General features: G+C 43.5%; 1 protein-coding gene across 4 annotated transcripts in view; it reads right to left on the bottom strand.

Moving 5' to 3' along the window:
* The window catches only part of KCNU1 (potassium calcium-activated channel subfamily U member 1), a 610,139-nt gene that overhangs the window by 7,997 nt on the left and 584,430 nt on the right, over positions 1–17,712 (bottom strand). For 3 of the 4 annotated variants that reach the window (XM_085000044.1, XM_085000046.1, XM_085000045.1), the window contains 4 exons: positions 16,928–17,152; positions 14,683–14,869; positions 8,796–8,867; positions 5,704–5,843 (listed from right to left, as the gene is read on the bottom strand). In XM_085000044.1, coding sequence (XP_084856170.1) covers positions 5,704–5,843; positions 8,796–8,867; positions 14,683–14,869; positions 16,928–17,152 — 624 coding nt within the window. The remainder of the gene's footprint in view (positions 1–5,703; positions 5,844–8,795; positions 8,868–14,682; positions 14,870–16,927; positions 17,153–17,712) is intronic. The other variant, XR_014829893.1, reaches the window with a different exon arrangement.

Genomic DNA, 17,712 nt, shown 5'->3' on the forward strand with positions numbered 1-17,712 from the left:
AGCAGGTTAAGAACCTAACTAGTAGCCATGAGGATGTGGGTTCGATCCCTGACCTCGCTCAGTGGGTTAAAGATCTGGCGCTGCGTGAGCTGTGGAGCAGCCCAGTAGCTGCAGCTCCGATTCAGCCCTTGGCTTGGGAACTTCTATATGCTGCACGTGCAGGCCTAAAAAGAAATGGAGTCCATGGTGTAAAGCAGTGTCTCTGGGGATCATTACTAAAATCAACCAGAAGCCGGCAGTTTGGGTACAGAGCTGGGTTAGGCAAAGTGTGAAGAAAATAACATGGATTCAGCTCCTGTTTCCTCAGGGGTACTTACACTGAACTAGAAGAAAATGAGTAATGATACTGACCCAAGGATATCCCCTCTTCCAAAAATGACCAGAGGAGTATATCAGGACATAGATAGACCAGTAATCATCAACGCATATTTAAAAATATGTACTTACTGAGATTTCTATAGACTTTTCCATAGGGGACTAGAATATTATTATTATCATCTGTATTTGAATCTTCTGGATTTGAATCTACTTGTATTCCTTTTGACTTCAGCCTATCTGAAGACAGGTATTAACTCAGAGCTTCCACAGCTCTTACCCTGTACTTCAAAAATTGTAGGTATTGAGTAGGTGAATGGAATTTTAGAATATTTGGCATTAAAAACAGAGGACACGTGGGCCAATTCAGTTTGTACTGGCTTCCTCATCAGAATGAAAACTTCCCATCATTGTGATCCCCTGGCCATTGGCTTTGACTCTACTTCATTCTTCTGTACTTTATAGTCAGCTGTTTGTACAAAGCACACTCGAGTTTGAATCTTGGATTGGTATGTCCTAGAGGCCCGGAATGCCTTTGGACAAATGGTATATTCTCTTGCAGGCAGAGTTTTAGGATTTCAAAGCTGACACGACAGTGCCCACCAATGAGTACTGTTTTCAGAATTAAGTGAGATACATGGCACACTTCACCAAATTCTGTTGTCTCTGACACTAGTTCTCAGGTACCTAGATCACCTGGAGTGATATTTCCAAGAGCAAATGTCTGGGATCCCAGATCGACTGGATCAGAATCCATGAACCAGAGTGGGAATCAGACTTTAAAGGGCACCTATGGTGGTTTTGACACTGGTGGTCCTCTAATCACACTCAGCAACACTTCCTTAAATGATGTGACACTTCAGAGGACAGACATTTGTCTACTGAATACTCATGTCCTCAGGCGTTCACTGGACCAGGAAGGTGTTCAGAAGCTGTAGAAATCCTGAGTGTAACTGGCAGCTGATTTTTAACAAAAAAATATTGATTGCTAGTAAAATGTAGAGGACAAGGTGACCGAGGAAATAATATTTTCTACATAAATTAAGAGAAAATAAAAAGAAAATAACTTTAACCATATTTCTTCAGATTTGAAGAGGGCTTCTAATGCTTTCTCCACCCTAAGGTCCAGACTGAAAGAACCTCTCCCCCTGGGGGAAGGGCCACATCCTTACATTTCCTCTCTGTTTGTCCTGCTACCTCCAGAAGGAGGCTTATAGATTCAGCTCCCTGAACTCCGTGAGGGAGTGGAAGATGTAAATCCAGGTTTGGCCACAATCCGTTTAAAAACAAGTGGCCATAGTGAGGAATGATCAAACATAATGCTGTTAGAATAATTCTCCACTGATTAAAGAAAAGGTGTAATTTCTAGGGTTATCCCAGTGTCGATGGCTCTAGGGAAACATGTACTTTACATATTTAACGGAGAGAGGCTTAGCTTGTGAATATATCATTTCTTCAGTTTTGACATCAAAAGGACTGCAATTCTATATTGGGGAAAATAATGGGATTTACATGTCACCCTTACTCTGGGAGCTCATCTCATATTCTTATTATTCGGGTTTTACTGCACTGCCCTTTACTGGTCCCTATCTTTTTTCTTTCTTCTCTCCCTTGATCACTCTCTCCTTCCCTTCTCTCAATTCTTTTTTATTTTTCATTCTTTTTTTTCTCAAGAAAATATGAAAGTTTCTATGTGCTCGAAATATTTTAGGGCTTCTACACTTGGATCGGGTTTCTAATATAATCGGATTTAGTAGAATTTTAACTTCCAATATTAGAAAATGTTGTGGCCCAAAGTGTTTTAATTTCTAGCTACAGTGAAGTTTGAGGTCTCTCTCATAACCCAGAATATTACTTCATACTAGCATCCCAGCCACTTGCTGCTTTTTCATGCTGAGAATCTCAAAACATGAAACATTCTTTGAGAAATACTTCTGAGAATGAGGCTAGATAGTAGGAAAACTGCCACTAACTAGCTGTGGGAACATGAGAAAGTCAAGTCACTTCTGTTGCTGTCCTTAGAAGTAAAGGAAAACGCTCCCAAATTCATGTTCACTCTGAAGCCACATAGGAGTCCTGCTTCTCCATGGAGGGGTTTGCCTGTCCGTATTTTAATCTTTATACCATTGAACTGATAGAGGGTTAAAAGCGAGTCCCAATTACACCTTGTAGGCATTATTTCAACTGGGCAAGGAGTTTACAGTATTCCAGAGGATACTTGAAGCCATAGTGTCAGCTGAATCGGAAGATTTGGAAGGAAAACACATTACTCTATATTGGAAAAAAAAAAAAAATCACAGGTACATCAGGGGACAGAAGGGGAAAAATCTTCATGAAGATCTAAAACAGAACTTCAGTACTTCCAAGCAGTGACAAGCTCATGCCCCATTATTCAGGCTTTGTTCTCTCCTGGGGACCTTCAAGTTCATTCTTGTGTTTCTTATGGGAGACTTGGAGTAGAAGGCAGGGGAGCACAGTGCAGTTTTCCGAGGACACATGAGAAGGAAGAGGGCCCACAAAATTGGTCAGAAATGGAGTTTACAGAGATTGGAGCCAAGGAGGAGACCTCATGCTGCTTCCAAAGCTGCTGGGGTGTCAGCCCCCTTTATCCCAAGGGCATCTGTTCTGAAGGCATATATTCACAATGTTGCCCTTCAGCAGAGGATAGGCATCAGGGAAGCACAGATTTTGATTCAAATTATAATTTTATTCAAATTATAACCTGTGCAGCAATGGGAAACAGAGCTCTTCGTGCTTTAAGCTGGGTGGCTGGTGGGAAGAGCCGGATCCAGAAGTTACTCTTTGGTGAGGGAAATTATGGGACAGAAGGGACATGCGTAATGGGGCGGAATGGCTGCTCCTGTCTCCCAGACAAGACTCCAGACTGGCAGCTGGAGACCTGACTCAGAAGAGAGGAAGACAGGAATGTGGTTCTCTTGTTTCATGCTTCTCTACTGGTCCTGTTCTCGAACTTCTAGGGAGTGGCTTTTAAAGTCTTCTTAGCAACGGAAATCCTTCTTCCAATCAAATCTTAATGCAGGAGCCCCATATAGGACACAGATGAGACAACAGTCGTTCTGACTGGGGTTGGCGGGGGAGGCACACCCTGCTCTCCTCCTCCCTGCCCATCTCCTCAGGGTCTCTTGAGCACCCTAGGAGTTGGATTCCTCCAAGCAAAATGTCAACATTAGGGTATTGCAAGGACTCAGGTGCAGAAAGAGCTTTCTGGAGTGGCAGTGGATTTGGTTGTTAGGTCTGACTCTGGGATCTGAAAACCAACTTGTCACCTGTAAATGATGTGACCTTGGGAACATTATTTACCCCTCGAGGCTTCAGAAGCTTGATCTATAGAACAAGGCTACTAATTGTTTCCTCCTGGTTTGGATGATGGGAGAACTAAACAGACCATGAAGGTAATACACTTAGCCAAGACCCTGACACAGAGCCAGTGTCTGAGAGATAGTGTTACTACTGTTCCTACCCCAGATACTGCCCAGATTACTCACATTACCCCAACAACAAAACACACTGGAAGCAGCTGCCTCAAGGTCTGTGTTGGGAAAGAAGGGCAGGTGTGATATGGAGGAGGAGAACTGTGGGCATCAGGGGTATCCACTACTGGCCTGTTCTAGGGGAGTGACAACCCTGTGCTCATCATTGCCATCCTAACTTTAAGGGGAGATCCAGATCTTCCAAGAGAAGGCTGGAAAATGGCTGAATACCTACGTACAGAAGCTTAAATAGCACAAGGCCCTGAGCACAGTCTGATAGATGTGCTGTCTTCTGGAATTCTGTGCAGAAGAGGTGTCACTCCTGAGTTCTGTGGGTACCTCCAAAGTGCAGGTGGCATTTTAGGGGAGGGTGGCTGGGGCACGTGCATTGCCCTTATGACATCAATGCATTATGTTGCCTGGTTCTGTCTCCCTAAGCCTTGAAGGAAGATCTTCATGAACCCCACTGAGCTCTTGGGGAGATATACTACTGGGGATCATTCAACATTAAATAGGCTACAAATGCCCTAAATTAAGCAGCACTCAGCCTCAACCGAGCCAGAGAGAGAGAGTATCAGAGGGAGTCAAGTCAGGTTACCTTCCTGGGAAGCTGGCTCTGTCAGGGAAAGGGTTTAAGACACTGCCTCTCATGGATAGTTCAGTTACTCTGCCTATGATTAAGAACTGGAGTGTTAGGCAGGAGGTGACTTTTTATGAACTAGACCTGTTGGCAGGATACATCTTAGGTGGGTTTAAGGTCCCAGTTCTCTTCAGAGATCCCCAGAGGGCAGGCAGCTTTCTGCCTTTAATTCAACTCAAGCCTTAGGTGAACTCCACTGGCCCACACAGGTAGGAACAAAGGCATCTATGAGGGAGCTGGTGACAAGGATATCTCGCAGTCACTGACAAATGGCTATGCACAGATTTTGTGGGTTTTAGTCACATTCCTTGAACACACTGGGAGTGCTCCCATCTCACCTTCTCTCTGCCTGGAATGCTTCTTCAGCAAAGATCAGCATGGTGTGCTCTTCGCTCCTCCAGAACTTGACTCACATACCACCTTCTCAGGGATGCCTTACCTGGCCACATTATTGAACTTTAACCTCCTTCTTCAAGCCCTGCATTTCCTATCTCACTTTGCTGTAGCCCTTCTATCAAACATACCTTATGTGTTCCTTATTTATCATGTGTATGTCAACCACCATGAGTACAAGCTCTACATGGGTGGAGACTTTGGTCCTTTGCATCGCTGCTGTGTCTTCAGCACCTACAACAGCACTCTACAAGGTGGTCAATGGGTGTTGGTACAATAAATTGATTCTACTCCTGGAAATCCTCTAATCCATGCAAGGGAGTTGCTCAGGTAAAGGACAACCATGCAGTCAAAAACGCATCCCATAAGAAGGGCAACATGGAAGGAGACTGGATTCAGCTCTGAACAAAACTCAAACCACCAAAGGCCAAACAAACAAAGCCCTTTCCTTGAACCCCGTGTCCTTTCATGGTTGATTTCTGTCTGCATAAGCTGTTGGGGATATTTTAGAGAGAAGAGAAAGAAACATCACCCAGGCTCTGACACCAAAGCCTGGTTGGCCAAGATGCCCTTGAAGCTGAAAGGTGGTCTCTGTGCCCTGGATGTGCTCACTTTTCCTAGTATCAAGTGTTCTGGCTCCAAGGGTTTCACATTTTTAATCATAGAAAAATGTGAGTATTTTTGCTTCCCTTGCTAGGTAGTTATGAAAAAAGGTGAAATAATGTGTGTGGACAAGCTTTTCTGTTAAATCAAAGAGAATCCAGAATTGCGAGGCACTACTTTTCATAAGTAAGCCCTGAGCCCCATACTCTCCCCTCTGCAAAGGGCTTGGTCTTGGGGGCTTCTGGGCTTTGCTGCACTTACTGTGGCAAGAAGGGAATCCAAGAAGCTGCCGGAAAAGACAGTGCCTGTCGCAAAGGAAGTGCTGAGATGCAGGCTTGTTCCAGAGAAGTTTCCTTCCATTCCACCAAGCTGTTCAATAAAGTGGATGTTGGAAGGATTTTCTGCAGGCAAGAGGCAAAAGGGAAAGGCAGGCAGACAAGTTCAAGAACACAGGACTGCTGGACAAGGCAGGGCAAGAGGGTGCTGTCGCTCAAAGGGTTTGCTGCCTACTTTGGGGTCAAGGTGGGATCTGCCTCTACTTCACTATATATTTTTTTCTTTTTGAGCATCTTTATTCCATAAAGACAGGAATCCCCCTTGCGTATCTTTATCATCAAGGAGATATCCTTGTACCTCAGGCTCTGTTTCTCCAAGCAAGTGTCCTGGATGTCACCCTTATATAATTTGCCTTTCAAGAAAGGACACTTTTGGAAGAAAAAAAGGGAAACTTTCAGTAACTGTGCAGAGACAACAGGCATAAAAAGGAACATCTGCTCACCCCCATCATCGTCTTTTTTCCCCATAATACTATGCCATAGATGGCTTGGTATTTACTTGAGTCCTTAAGAGTTATCTGAGTTCAGAATGAGTTAATCAGTACATATCAGAATTTAATGTGCCTATGAGTCAATCTTGTTATAATACAGATTCTGCTTCACTGTGTCTGAGAGTCTGCATGTCCAACAAGTTTCCAAAGGGCTGTTGATGCTGCTGATTTAATGGACCACACTTTGAGTAACAAATGCTTTGAGAATCATCCTAATCAGACCAGTTTGTGGGTGGCCAAATTATCCATCAGCGTACCCATATCGGCCCCAGGCTGCAACTCAGACCCCTCTAGGCAGCCTCTACAGTCAATGCTATCCTTCATTTCTGGGAGGACATCAGAGGCACTGGTTGCCTTTATTCTAAGACTATGCTTGAAAAATGTTTGTATAGCAAAGAACATTGACAGATAGTGATTAACATCTCCCACTAGAGTGAAGGGAAGGCATGTTTACTGCCCATTATAAAATATTCTGGTTCCCTAAGCTTGGAGTTCCTTTCCTATAAAGTAATCCACGGTAGGTCTGGTGGATTATCACTCAGCCCTTATCGTGTCCCACTGAGGGAATGAGGGCTTAGGAAACCAGCATAAAAATGATAATCCTCTGGCTGCTGCTATCATGGTGAGTAATAAACTGCTCTGTGTTTCTGACCCAGTGGTCTCCTGCCTTCTACCAGCATCTGTGAAACTGGGCAGATTAACTTGCTAGTTTGCAAGAAGCATGACGTCTTAGACCCTTCATAGTTCTTGATAATCATATTACAGATCCAAACAAATATACTAGACATACAACTCAAAGTACATTTCTGAGATTTAATTAGCCCCTAATACTTAACATTATTTCTTAGTAAGTTTGGGGAAAATTATAGCTGATATAAGGGAATCATTTTCTTCTAAAAACTATATATCTTTATACAAGATGGGGGGGCGTCTGTGCCCAAATAATTTCATCCCCTAGCACTGCCCACTCCTCAACACACACACACACACACACACACACACACACACACACACACACACACAGAGAGAGCCCTTGTCCAGATCTTGCTAGTGTCTTTAAACCAGTGGTCTCAGCATTCCCAGCCATTTTCCTGCAGGTCTGTTCCAAAGTGCTGGCAGTTAGACCTTCAGCTCTCATGTCACTGTGACCCTTTCCAGCTGGCTAAAGAATAAAAACTGAGTGAGCTGGCAGGCTATTTGTTAGGTTAATTTGACAGGCACTGCCTGCTTCCAGAAAGTCTTCAGTTGAACAAAGCTGTATGTCCCTTGACAATGACCAGATGCACTTCCAGGTGAGAAGCTGGCTGGTTTCCTCCCAACCACTCTAACTTACACGACAGTTTTCTGATCAATGTTCTAAACGTATCTATACCTCAGGGTAAGATGTGGCTCAAAAGGCCAGAAAGATAAAAATATAAATAAGAACTGCAGCTGACAGCTTTAGGGCAGTCACAGGTGGGCTTGCAGATATGAGTTGAGCTGAAGGGATCTAAAATCTTTAAAGCTGAACCAGAAGAGCTGTGGCTCCGGGATCCAGGGTGACTAGTCTGTCTCCCACCTATTGTACTATTACTCCCACATCTCCTGGTAGTGTCATCTACCAGTTCCTCTCTGTCTGCTTGCTCCACTTCTGGGACTAAGAAGTATGTTCATCTAGTTTGGTGTACGTTTCACTTGGCTTACATACTCTGAATCATAAAATGCTCATGAAAACGTCTGTTACACTGTAGAATCAAGTCAAGTCACACACCCAGGACCAGCTTTTTGGGTCAGTCCAGCCTGTGTTCATGTTACCATCTCCCTCTTTGGCAACTTTCCTTTTTATTATCAAGCACTCTCAGTATTCAATCCTAGGGTCTCCCTGGTGCCGCAGAAACACACCCTCACTGCCTTCCCTACCCTTCTCTCTGCTCCCAGGGCTCCTCCCAGCTAGGAAAGCTCCCTGTGTGTGCATTTCCCACAAGGTGTGGATAAGAGAACAGTTCATCCTGTGACTTCTGCAATGGGGGATTTCCACCTTGGAGGAGCACCACTCAGGGCAGGGATTGAGAAGACACGAGGGATGCAAAAGGTAACGACCCCAAGAATAAGCATCTCCTTGACGTCTCCACCCCGGGGCCTTGCTTGGTTCTCTGACGCCTGCAATGGGGAAGAAGGTACATGACCTAGCGTACCATGAGGGGTATGGAGGTAGGTCTGGGGAGAGCCTTGCTTGCAGTCTTCACTTACACATTCCCTCCCTTGGGACATCCCCTCTGAATGGGACTGAGCCACGTGCTGGGCTCCCTTTCCCAGAAACTGGAAGAGTGGATAAAGCAGGTGCTCGTCCCACACCCTGACACCCAGATGACGTCACTGTCACCAAGGGTGAAAGCCCAATTTAGCATCTGGCCAAACACTGAATGGTCCCTGGGCTCCATTCTGGGTCCTCAGTCCTTTGCCTGTGGATTCTTAAAACAACTCTGGGGCATCGAGTGTGGATCACAGAGCTCTCTCCCTTGGATCCTGTCCTTGAAACACAACTTACTCAGTTCAGTGATGATGGGGATTCTTCGGTACTGTGATTTCCTGGGATTGCGGCTGAAGCACCCCCCGCACTCTGCAGACAGAGACAACAGGGGAGGAGAGACGTGGATGAACACAAACAAGGCGGCGTGCTAAACTGACAGGGATGTGGAAGCACTGTGTCACCTGGTGCTTCATCGCAGCAAAGTGACTCTCATGCCCAAAGCCCCAATCCTTTTCTATATGTAGGGGAAGAATTAGGGGTTTCCTCAGCACCTCCTTTCCAGAGGTGTGTGTACGCTTTCTAAATGGCACTTTCGATGAATTACAAAAAGGTTGATGCTCTTCTCATAGCTGCTTACTGGTAACGTGAATTAAATACAATTATTGTCCACCAAGTGAGGGTGCTGGGTAATGGCTCAGGTAGGCAGTGCCTCAAACCACATCCATTTGCTGGTAGAACTTTTAGGAAACTGTAAATAAGAGGGGGTCCCACCCCATGAGAGCTTGTGGAGACACAGCAACCGGCTTCTAGTTTCTGATGCCTCCTCCTTTTTGGGACCCTCTGCGGGCCGAGGCTCGGCCCTCACCCTCTTTTTTTCCTCATTTTTCCTCAGCAAGACTGGCTGCCTCCACCTCTGGTTGGCCTCTCAAACCCATAATGTCTCGGGAGGTCCTTAGAGACGGGCGTGGGGATCCCTGAGAACCTCTGTCCTTGGTGTTCACTTCATGCCTTAGGAGATGAGCTTTAATCCCAAAGAGGGCTGGGTGCCCAGCTCTGGCCTGGAACACAGCCTGAGCAGGCACTGAACTATGAGGAATTTCAACAACAGTGACACAAGAGTTTTGCTTCTCCAAGTTAAAACAAACCAATCACAGTAAACTAGGATCTTGATTTTTAAAAAAGTCAAACAAACAAAAAAAGTGAAACAACAAACACAATGATCTCACCATAAATTATGCTTTAAAATTGTTGGTTGCCTTTCTTGAACTTTTCTGAGAAAACTATGTATGCAACAGGGAAAAAAATACTGCGAAGTTTCAATTCTATCGTCATTAAGATTCTCTGCTGGCCAGCCCTTTGTTTCCTGGGCCAGCTAAGCGGTGGGGGGAGGGTAGAGTGGGCTGACCAGATGGGTAATACAGCTTGAGAGACACAGAGGGTGGGCCATGGGGTGTCCACTAAAACATGGACGGGGGGAAGAAGGGAAGCCAAAGGGAGGTTTTTTCCTTGGTAGAATGCTATGCATGACAATATTTACCACCTCTTCCATCTTCCCAAGAAACATTCAGTGAAAGAGACATTTCTTAAGGTGGAGTAGAGCTGAATATATCTCTGATAGCCATTAAGATTCTGAGTCATGCTTCAAAGTAGATTCAGGGTAAACACCAGCTCCAGAGGAAGAACCCAACACAGTGGTTCACAGTTAGAACTGGAGAGGGCCTTAGGACGTCTGCAAAATCCTTTAGCTTCAGGTGAGGAAACAGAAGCCTGGGGCTAACCTTGTCCCCACTGCTGCTGGAGGGGAGGGTTTGCATGAGGACTAGAGATCCTATATCCAGACTCACTGGGAAATCTTACTGCTGGCAGGATCCGAATACCTTCAACTGTTTTTCCTAAACAAACTTCTGGGATTTTCAAAATTCAGGAAGAGGTGGGGGAAGAGAGATTTTACTCTATTCTCAGAACCAGGCAACATCCTTTATCTGTTTCATGTACCTTTCCTTCCTTTTACTTCATTCTTCCCATTTTCATTTCCTTCCTTCCTGTCTTCCTTCTACAAGTATTGAAAGAGTAGTGCTTCCAGGCTAGAGCTGTAAACAGTCCCTAACTGGGTTACATACCACATGCTGAAAATACAAAATATTTTCAGGAAGTAATGAATACTGTGAAAAACCCACAAATTTTAGGAGCTATTGATTGATGCAAGGAGGTGACTTTAGATATGGTTTTCTGACAGTGAAATGTGATCTTAAGGAGTGAGCAAAAGTCATCCAGACAGAGGGAATGGGGTAAGGAACTTAAAGCAGCGATGAGCCAGTACAAACAGATTGAAGGAGGAGAAAATTTAGGCTCCCTACTGGCCTGCAAGACCCTACATGATCCTCCTATAATTGCCATCGGTCCCCATTACAGGGTTTAAAGGAGGAAAACTATCATGATCTGATAAATATTTGTAAAAGATCCTTCTGGCTGCTGTGACAAACTGCAGGGAGGTAAGAATGATACTGTGTTCACATCAAATCTGAGAATTACGTCTGGTACAATCACCTTTGAAGATGAGGAAACTGACTCAGGCTTTATAGACTCTGCCCAAGATATACATGGCTTATAAAGGATGGATGGGTTTTCACAACCTGTTCAGCACCAACTTCAAAGCCCACTGCCCTTTTCAGGGCTACTCTGTAGCCCTATGAACATATACAATGTTTGGCTGGCATTTTCAATAAAATATTGAGATCACTTTCCCTCCAAGGAGATAGCCTCCTTAGACTCCACTTTCTGATTCCAATTCTTTCTAAACAGGCTTGGGATTTGATTCTGAGTTTCAGAATCAAATGTTTTTACTGGATACAGACACATCCAAAGCAGATGATGTAACCTACTTAAAATACCTGCAACAGAATTCCTGCCTTAACTCCATCTTTTCTTGTACAGCAATGGTTAATTTGAATGGCTAATTTGAATACGTGTCAGATCATAGCCTGAGTGCATTTCACTAATGTCAATATTTTTGCTACCTAATAGTACACAGTATTATACCTGAAATCTTCCAGGCTGGCAGGGTGCTATTACAAAAGATTGCTTAATTGTAGATTACTTCTGTACGTTTAAATTTCAGCAGCATATTAAGTTGTCAGACTTAATTACTGTTATACATGTAGATTATGCCACAGATTATTTAGTTCAATACCTAGGTTTGCCAACCTGTTCTTGTGATGAGACAGGGCAGTGATTAGAGCATCACCGAAAGACCTAGAGCCTTCCATGGAAATGTCCAGGAGGCCCAATGTTCTTACTTATCCTTTGGAGGGTCCTCAGTCTTGCTGTCCCTCCACCTCCAACATCCTTTGGTGAACCATTTGGTGTTCCCAGTGAGGTCTTACGTGTAAATTTATCATGACCATGAAGATGTGGGAAAGCCCGCTGATCCCACAAAACCCTCAGCAGATTTGTCTGAGCAATATTTCTCAATTTTGGTACCACCACCATTTTGTACCTGTGCACTGGAAGATATTCAGCAGCATCTCTGATCTCTACCTACTAGATGCCAATAGCAGCCCCCAACTATGACCACCAGAACCGTCTCCAGACATTGTCAGATGACTTCTGGGAGCAAAACTGCGACTTGGTTGAGAACTACTGTCTTAGAGCAAGGAAAAGAAAATTGCCAGGAAGCTAATCCTATGCTGGTGCTCAGCAGGACATGTTTTCTCCCTCTGGCAGAATTTTGCAATCCTTAAGCTGTCATTCTTGGAGGTGGGCATTCCCATTTCTACCTGTGTGGTGTGGTGACAGAGGAGTGTTAGTATTGGAATGGGAAAAATGGTGAAGAGAACCAAACAGGCTTCTCTGAAGGTAAAGAATTTCTTTTCATTTATTTCTTTTGGCTGCACCCATGGCACATGGAAATTCCTGGACCAGGGATCGCATCTGAGCTGCAGCTGTGACCTACACCACAGCTGTGGTAATGCTGGATCCTTAACCTCTGTACCACAGTGGGAACTCCATGAATTTCTATATGTAAACTCCAGGTAGATTCTTATGATGCCAGAGTAAATGGTGAAGTTTCTGAGCAATGGGCCCCTGCTATTCCTATGTGCTCAGAATGTGACTTTACTGTCACTACCTTCACTAGGTAGCACAGTAGACCCTGTCTGGACCTCTAGTTCCTTGTCATACAAAGGGGTGTGATGATATCCACACAAGATCTACACAATATGTTTTTCTCTTGACTTTCTCTTGTGTCATTGAGGAAAGCACCACTCATACTTCCTGATGATTCAAATACTCTGACATTCTTTCATTTTTTCTTCCTCCTTCCCGAGCCTTTCCTCCCTCTCCATGACTTCTTTCTACCAAGCTGGTCATTTGCTCCTTTAAGGGTAACCTAGCCTGTAGCAGAGGACGTGACATATACACAATGAATAAATTTTTGTTAAATGAATAAATAAGTAATAGGATGAAAATCATCTGATATAAAAGAAATCAGAATTACAAATCATAGTTTTTTTTTCTAGCCTATATAGGATGTGAAATTAAAAAAATAATAATAGGAAGGACAAGTCACCCAATGATTACCTGGGTGGCTTATAGTGGTGCTAGCTTATCCCCAGTTTTTATTGAGCAGGCACTTTCATTTGTACATTGATAAAACTGCCTTCAAAGTGAAAACTTCTCTGTCCAATTTCAGACAGCTGCAAGTATGATGCATGCACACACACACATGTATCACAAATCTTGTGTAAATCTGAGTGACTCTAATTGCTGAGCTAAGGATTTACATGCAAGACACAATGCCATTTTTAGGTATGTTCAACAGAGATATGGCTCACACTTCCTTAGTCAAGATTTTCAATGCATTTTTGATATTCAGGAAATACTCTGCTATTAGTTCCACTTTGCAAAACCCCCTGAAACCCCTGGTGCTGATCAGTGTATGGTTGATTAGGGAAGGTGTGTGAAGTAGCTGGCTCAGTTCACTTACCAAAGATGAGAGTAGATTACTCACTTATTCTTTTGTCCCCAGAACTGCATATTTTCCTCCCTTGCAACAGTATTAGGAGTCAGAGAAAATTCTAGTGGTTTCCCAACTTGACTCATGAACATTTTTATCCATAGCCATAGGCAGGAAAGCCTTGTGAAGTCAGGAGCATCTTACCTCTCCAAGCTCCAGGCAAAGTGGAACAGTCGTGGTCAGCAGCCACAGGCCAGAGGATAGACTACCTGATCTCAATAGAGAGCATCCACCTCTCCAAAGGAAATCGTTGGGTCTGGGGGTGGGGATGAGTGCAACTATGGGTTATTTTTATTTCCTGAACTGAAAATCTGTTCTAGATACAGAAAATTCTTTAGAGGTGGTACTTTCATATTAGGTTGAGGGACTGGAAGAGACTGATAGATAAGCCTTTTCCCATTTGGGGGAGAAGGAAAACCATAGTTCTGGAGTGGGAATTTATTGGAAGCACATTTTGGGTGGAGTGAGATGCAAGGAGTCCTCAAGAGTCCAGTTTACTGGCTCATTTGCATCAATTCATAGGTACATGTTAGGCATCAACCAAGCAACCATAACTGTAGCAGGCACTGGGAGGAGTAGAAAGGAGGAAAAGATGAGAGCCCTATTCTGAAGAGATCCTCCCTCCCACCATCTCTCTCCAATCTGAAGCTGACATGTGGCACTTTTAATTTACAGAAGTTGGAAAAGACTTGGAGAGATAATCTTCTAAAATTCATATACTGAAAGTATCTTGAACAGTGAAAAGAGAAATAGACTTCATTCTCTCAACCACAAAACTAAGAATAGTAACTTGAACATCTTTAAGAGCCTATGAGAACTGACAGTATAATCCTGCCTGTTATTAACTATAATAAAATATCAATTGCCATTTTCACTGATATTTGATTAATAACAATAACAGCACTTACAATTCCATGATTTTTCTTAAGGTGGGAAAAGAGTGTGATGTGCATTCCATTCAGAAGATGGATATAATTTTTCACTTGACTGGGATTCCCGAGGACTTTACTGTCCATACTCCTACTATATAATTCTCGGAGCCGAACAGGATTTATGAGGACTCCTGGTCCAACCTCTCCTCCTCCCCATCATTAAAGTTCTTCAAAGAGGAGTTAATTTCCTTTCCTCATCCCATCCCCCAGCCCCTTCCTGTCAAGGTGTGGTTCTTACGTGGCTCTGAGGGTGTCTGGGCACAGCAGCTAATCTGCAGGGATCCAATGTTGAGTGTGGCCATGATGGGCTCTGTGTCCACCAAGGTCGGGCTGCTGGATGACTTCGACGGAGAGGACAAGACAGCACACATGGAACACTCCTCTATGTTGACTGCGTGGAGGTCTCCAGAATAGAGCGCAGATCCCTAATAAGAGGAAACCAGGTAGTGGGAGCACTTGTCAGACGGAGAGGCTTTAGAGCATGGCTCCCCATGGTGGCCCTTGGTGGATGAGGCAAGTTTTTGAGCCAAGTTTCTCCAGCCCCCCACTGACATGGCTTTAAGACTCAGTGACCTGCTGGCGTTGTCATTCAGGAATACCTGAGTGTGACTAAATTTTGCAGACCCTTTTTGTGAGCAGGTCTGGATGAGTCAAAGGAGAGTTTCAGGGGGGGCTTGATGACTCAAGTGGGAGAAAGAGTCAGAGGAAGGATGACAGTGGTGAGGAACAAATTCTGAGAGAGAAGTTCTAGCTCTAAACAAAATCTGCATCCTCACAACTTTGCTTGTAGGTGACCTCACTGGTACCCTGGAGGAATTAGCCAAGTGGCAGCTGCTTCTTTCCTTTGGTGAAGACACAGGGACAGATCTGGTCACATCTTCAGGTAGCTTAGAATCTAACACTAGTACCTCCTAACACTAGCTGGATCTAGAGACTTAAGGTCATTTTCTTCTCTTCCTTTCCAAGGGCTAAAGTAAAGGGGTGGTGCAGGGAAGTTTATGGTGGCTTAAAAAAATAAATAAATAAAATATTCTTGAAACAACCATTTTTGAAAAATATTCCTTACATATGGCCAGCATTATTTCATAAGAAGTCAAATACTTTGATGAATTTTACATGGCACATATACATATTTGACTAATTATAATATTATGTATTATAAATATATATATTATAATTGCATGTTATGTGTGATTTTATGTACTATAAATAATATTATGAATTATAAATATATGTGTATTTATTTAGATACATATATATGTGGAGATATATATATGTACACACACATGTATATAATAAATCCAGGGAAATGATGGCATATAATGGGATACAAACCTATGATGGTTCTGAGTAAATACAATTCAACCACAGTGCCATATGCATTATTGTTCCATTTCTCAGAAATGTCAAACTAATCATTCTTTTTCATACACCTATGAACAATTACATGGCATGACATGTCCCAGAAAAGATGAGTGTTCAGAAAATAAAGTTAGAGCACAAAGGCTAGCAGGCCTTAGCTTAGGTTGAGCTGTTACATCAGAACCAGATTCAGAAATGCAGAGAAACTCATTTACAGAAAGATCACAAAGGAGTTCCTGTCGTGGCTCAGTGGTTAACGAATCCGACTAGGAACCATGAGGTTGCGGGTTTGGTCCCTGCCCTTGCTCAGTGGGTTAACGATCCAGTGTTGCCGTGAGCTGTGGTGTAGGTTGCAGACGCGGCTCGGATCCCGTGTTGCTGTGGCTCTGGCGTAGGCTGGCAGCTACAGTTCCGATTAGGACCGTAGCCTGGGAACCTCCATATGCTGTGGGAGCACCCCAAGAAATGGCAAAAAGACAAAAAAAAAAAAAAAAGAAAAAAAAGAAATGCAGAGAAACTCTTATTTACAGAAAGATCACAAAGGAGTTCCTGTCGTGGCTCAGTGGTCAATGAACCCAACTATATCCATGAGGACACGGTTTCGATCCCTGGCCTTGCTCAGTGAGTTCAGGATCCGGTGTTGCCGTGAGCTGTGGTATGGGTCACATACATGGCTCAGATCATGCATTGCTGTGGCTGTGGTGTAGGCTGCTGGCTACAGCTCTGATTCAACCCCTAGCCTGGGAACCTCCATATGCCATTGGTGAAGCACTAAAAGACAAAACAAAAAACAAAAAAACAAAAGACTTGGTTATAAACAGAAAACATGAAACATGCCTGGATTGAAATCCTAGTCCTGCTACTTATCTGCTCTATAAACTTGGAAAGGTTACTCCCGCTCTCTGTGCCTAAAGTTCAACATCTTTAAAATTTCACCATGGGGTTACTGGAAGGTTAAATGAGTTAATATATGTAAAATACTTAGAACAGTTTCTGGTACCAGGAAGTACTGTATAACTGCACGCAATTAGTATTACTATCAATCTAGTATCATCATGAATCCTAGTACTGTTAGGATTACTATCACTATAAACATCCACTCTCCCTTATGTAACACTTACAGGCAGAAAGTATATCTGGGGGAAATTCCGGAGGAATCGCCATTCTCTCTGCAGGTAATCCAGAGACCCAACAAACACAATGTCCTTCAGCTCCTTGCGGGTGTAGTTGCTAGCTCTCAGTGGCATTACAAAATTCCGAAGCCCCATCAGGGTCGAATGGGCATCTCCAAAGACACATGCCACGATGTGGTTCCGAAACTCATGTTTTGACTTGTCAGTTCGTTTCTAAGCATAAGCAGGCCAGAGTCTGGTCATTTTTAGAAACAAGATGAGAGTGCCTTAAAGATGGCTCCTTCCCACATCCCACCTCTTCTAGGAGCACTCCCAGGAGCACTCTCTTAAGGATCATGGACTTTTGCAAGTTACTCATAAAAAGAAATGGAACATCCATGGTGGGGCAATTCTACTTTGTATCTTGTACAGCTTTTTTCAGTTTTCTATCAGCCTGGAGTGCCTCGGTTAAAGTTTTCTATCAGCCTGGAGTGCCTCGGTTAAAGTCCAGATCTGCATACTTTCTCAAGCACTGAACCAATCAGGGAAAATAGTCCTCATTTTCATTACATGTTTTTAGCCTCATATGTGCTATAGTTCCACTCCATGAAAAAACGAAAACATCCTAAATTCCATTAATTAAACTTATGTCTTCTGGTAAGCCCTGGAAATTACACCAAGGTGTACAACATGTTGAAGTTTTCAGCAGATCTTCACACAAATGAAAATATATATTGGTTTGAACCATATGCAATTACCTTTTTTTCTGGGACAGACGGTTGCATATTGGTAAT

This window comes from Sus scrofa, chromosome 15 (assembly GCF_054392235.1).
Source record: "Sus scrofa isolate SSC_HxYL_T2T_F1_AM1 chromosome 15, Sscrofa_HxYL_maternal_Yorkshire_Landrace_v2.0, whole genome shotgun sequence".
Classification (NCBI taxonomy): domain Eukaryota; kingdom Metazoa; phylum Chordata; class Mammalia; order Artiodactyla; family Suidae; genus Sus; species Sus scrofa.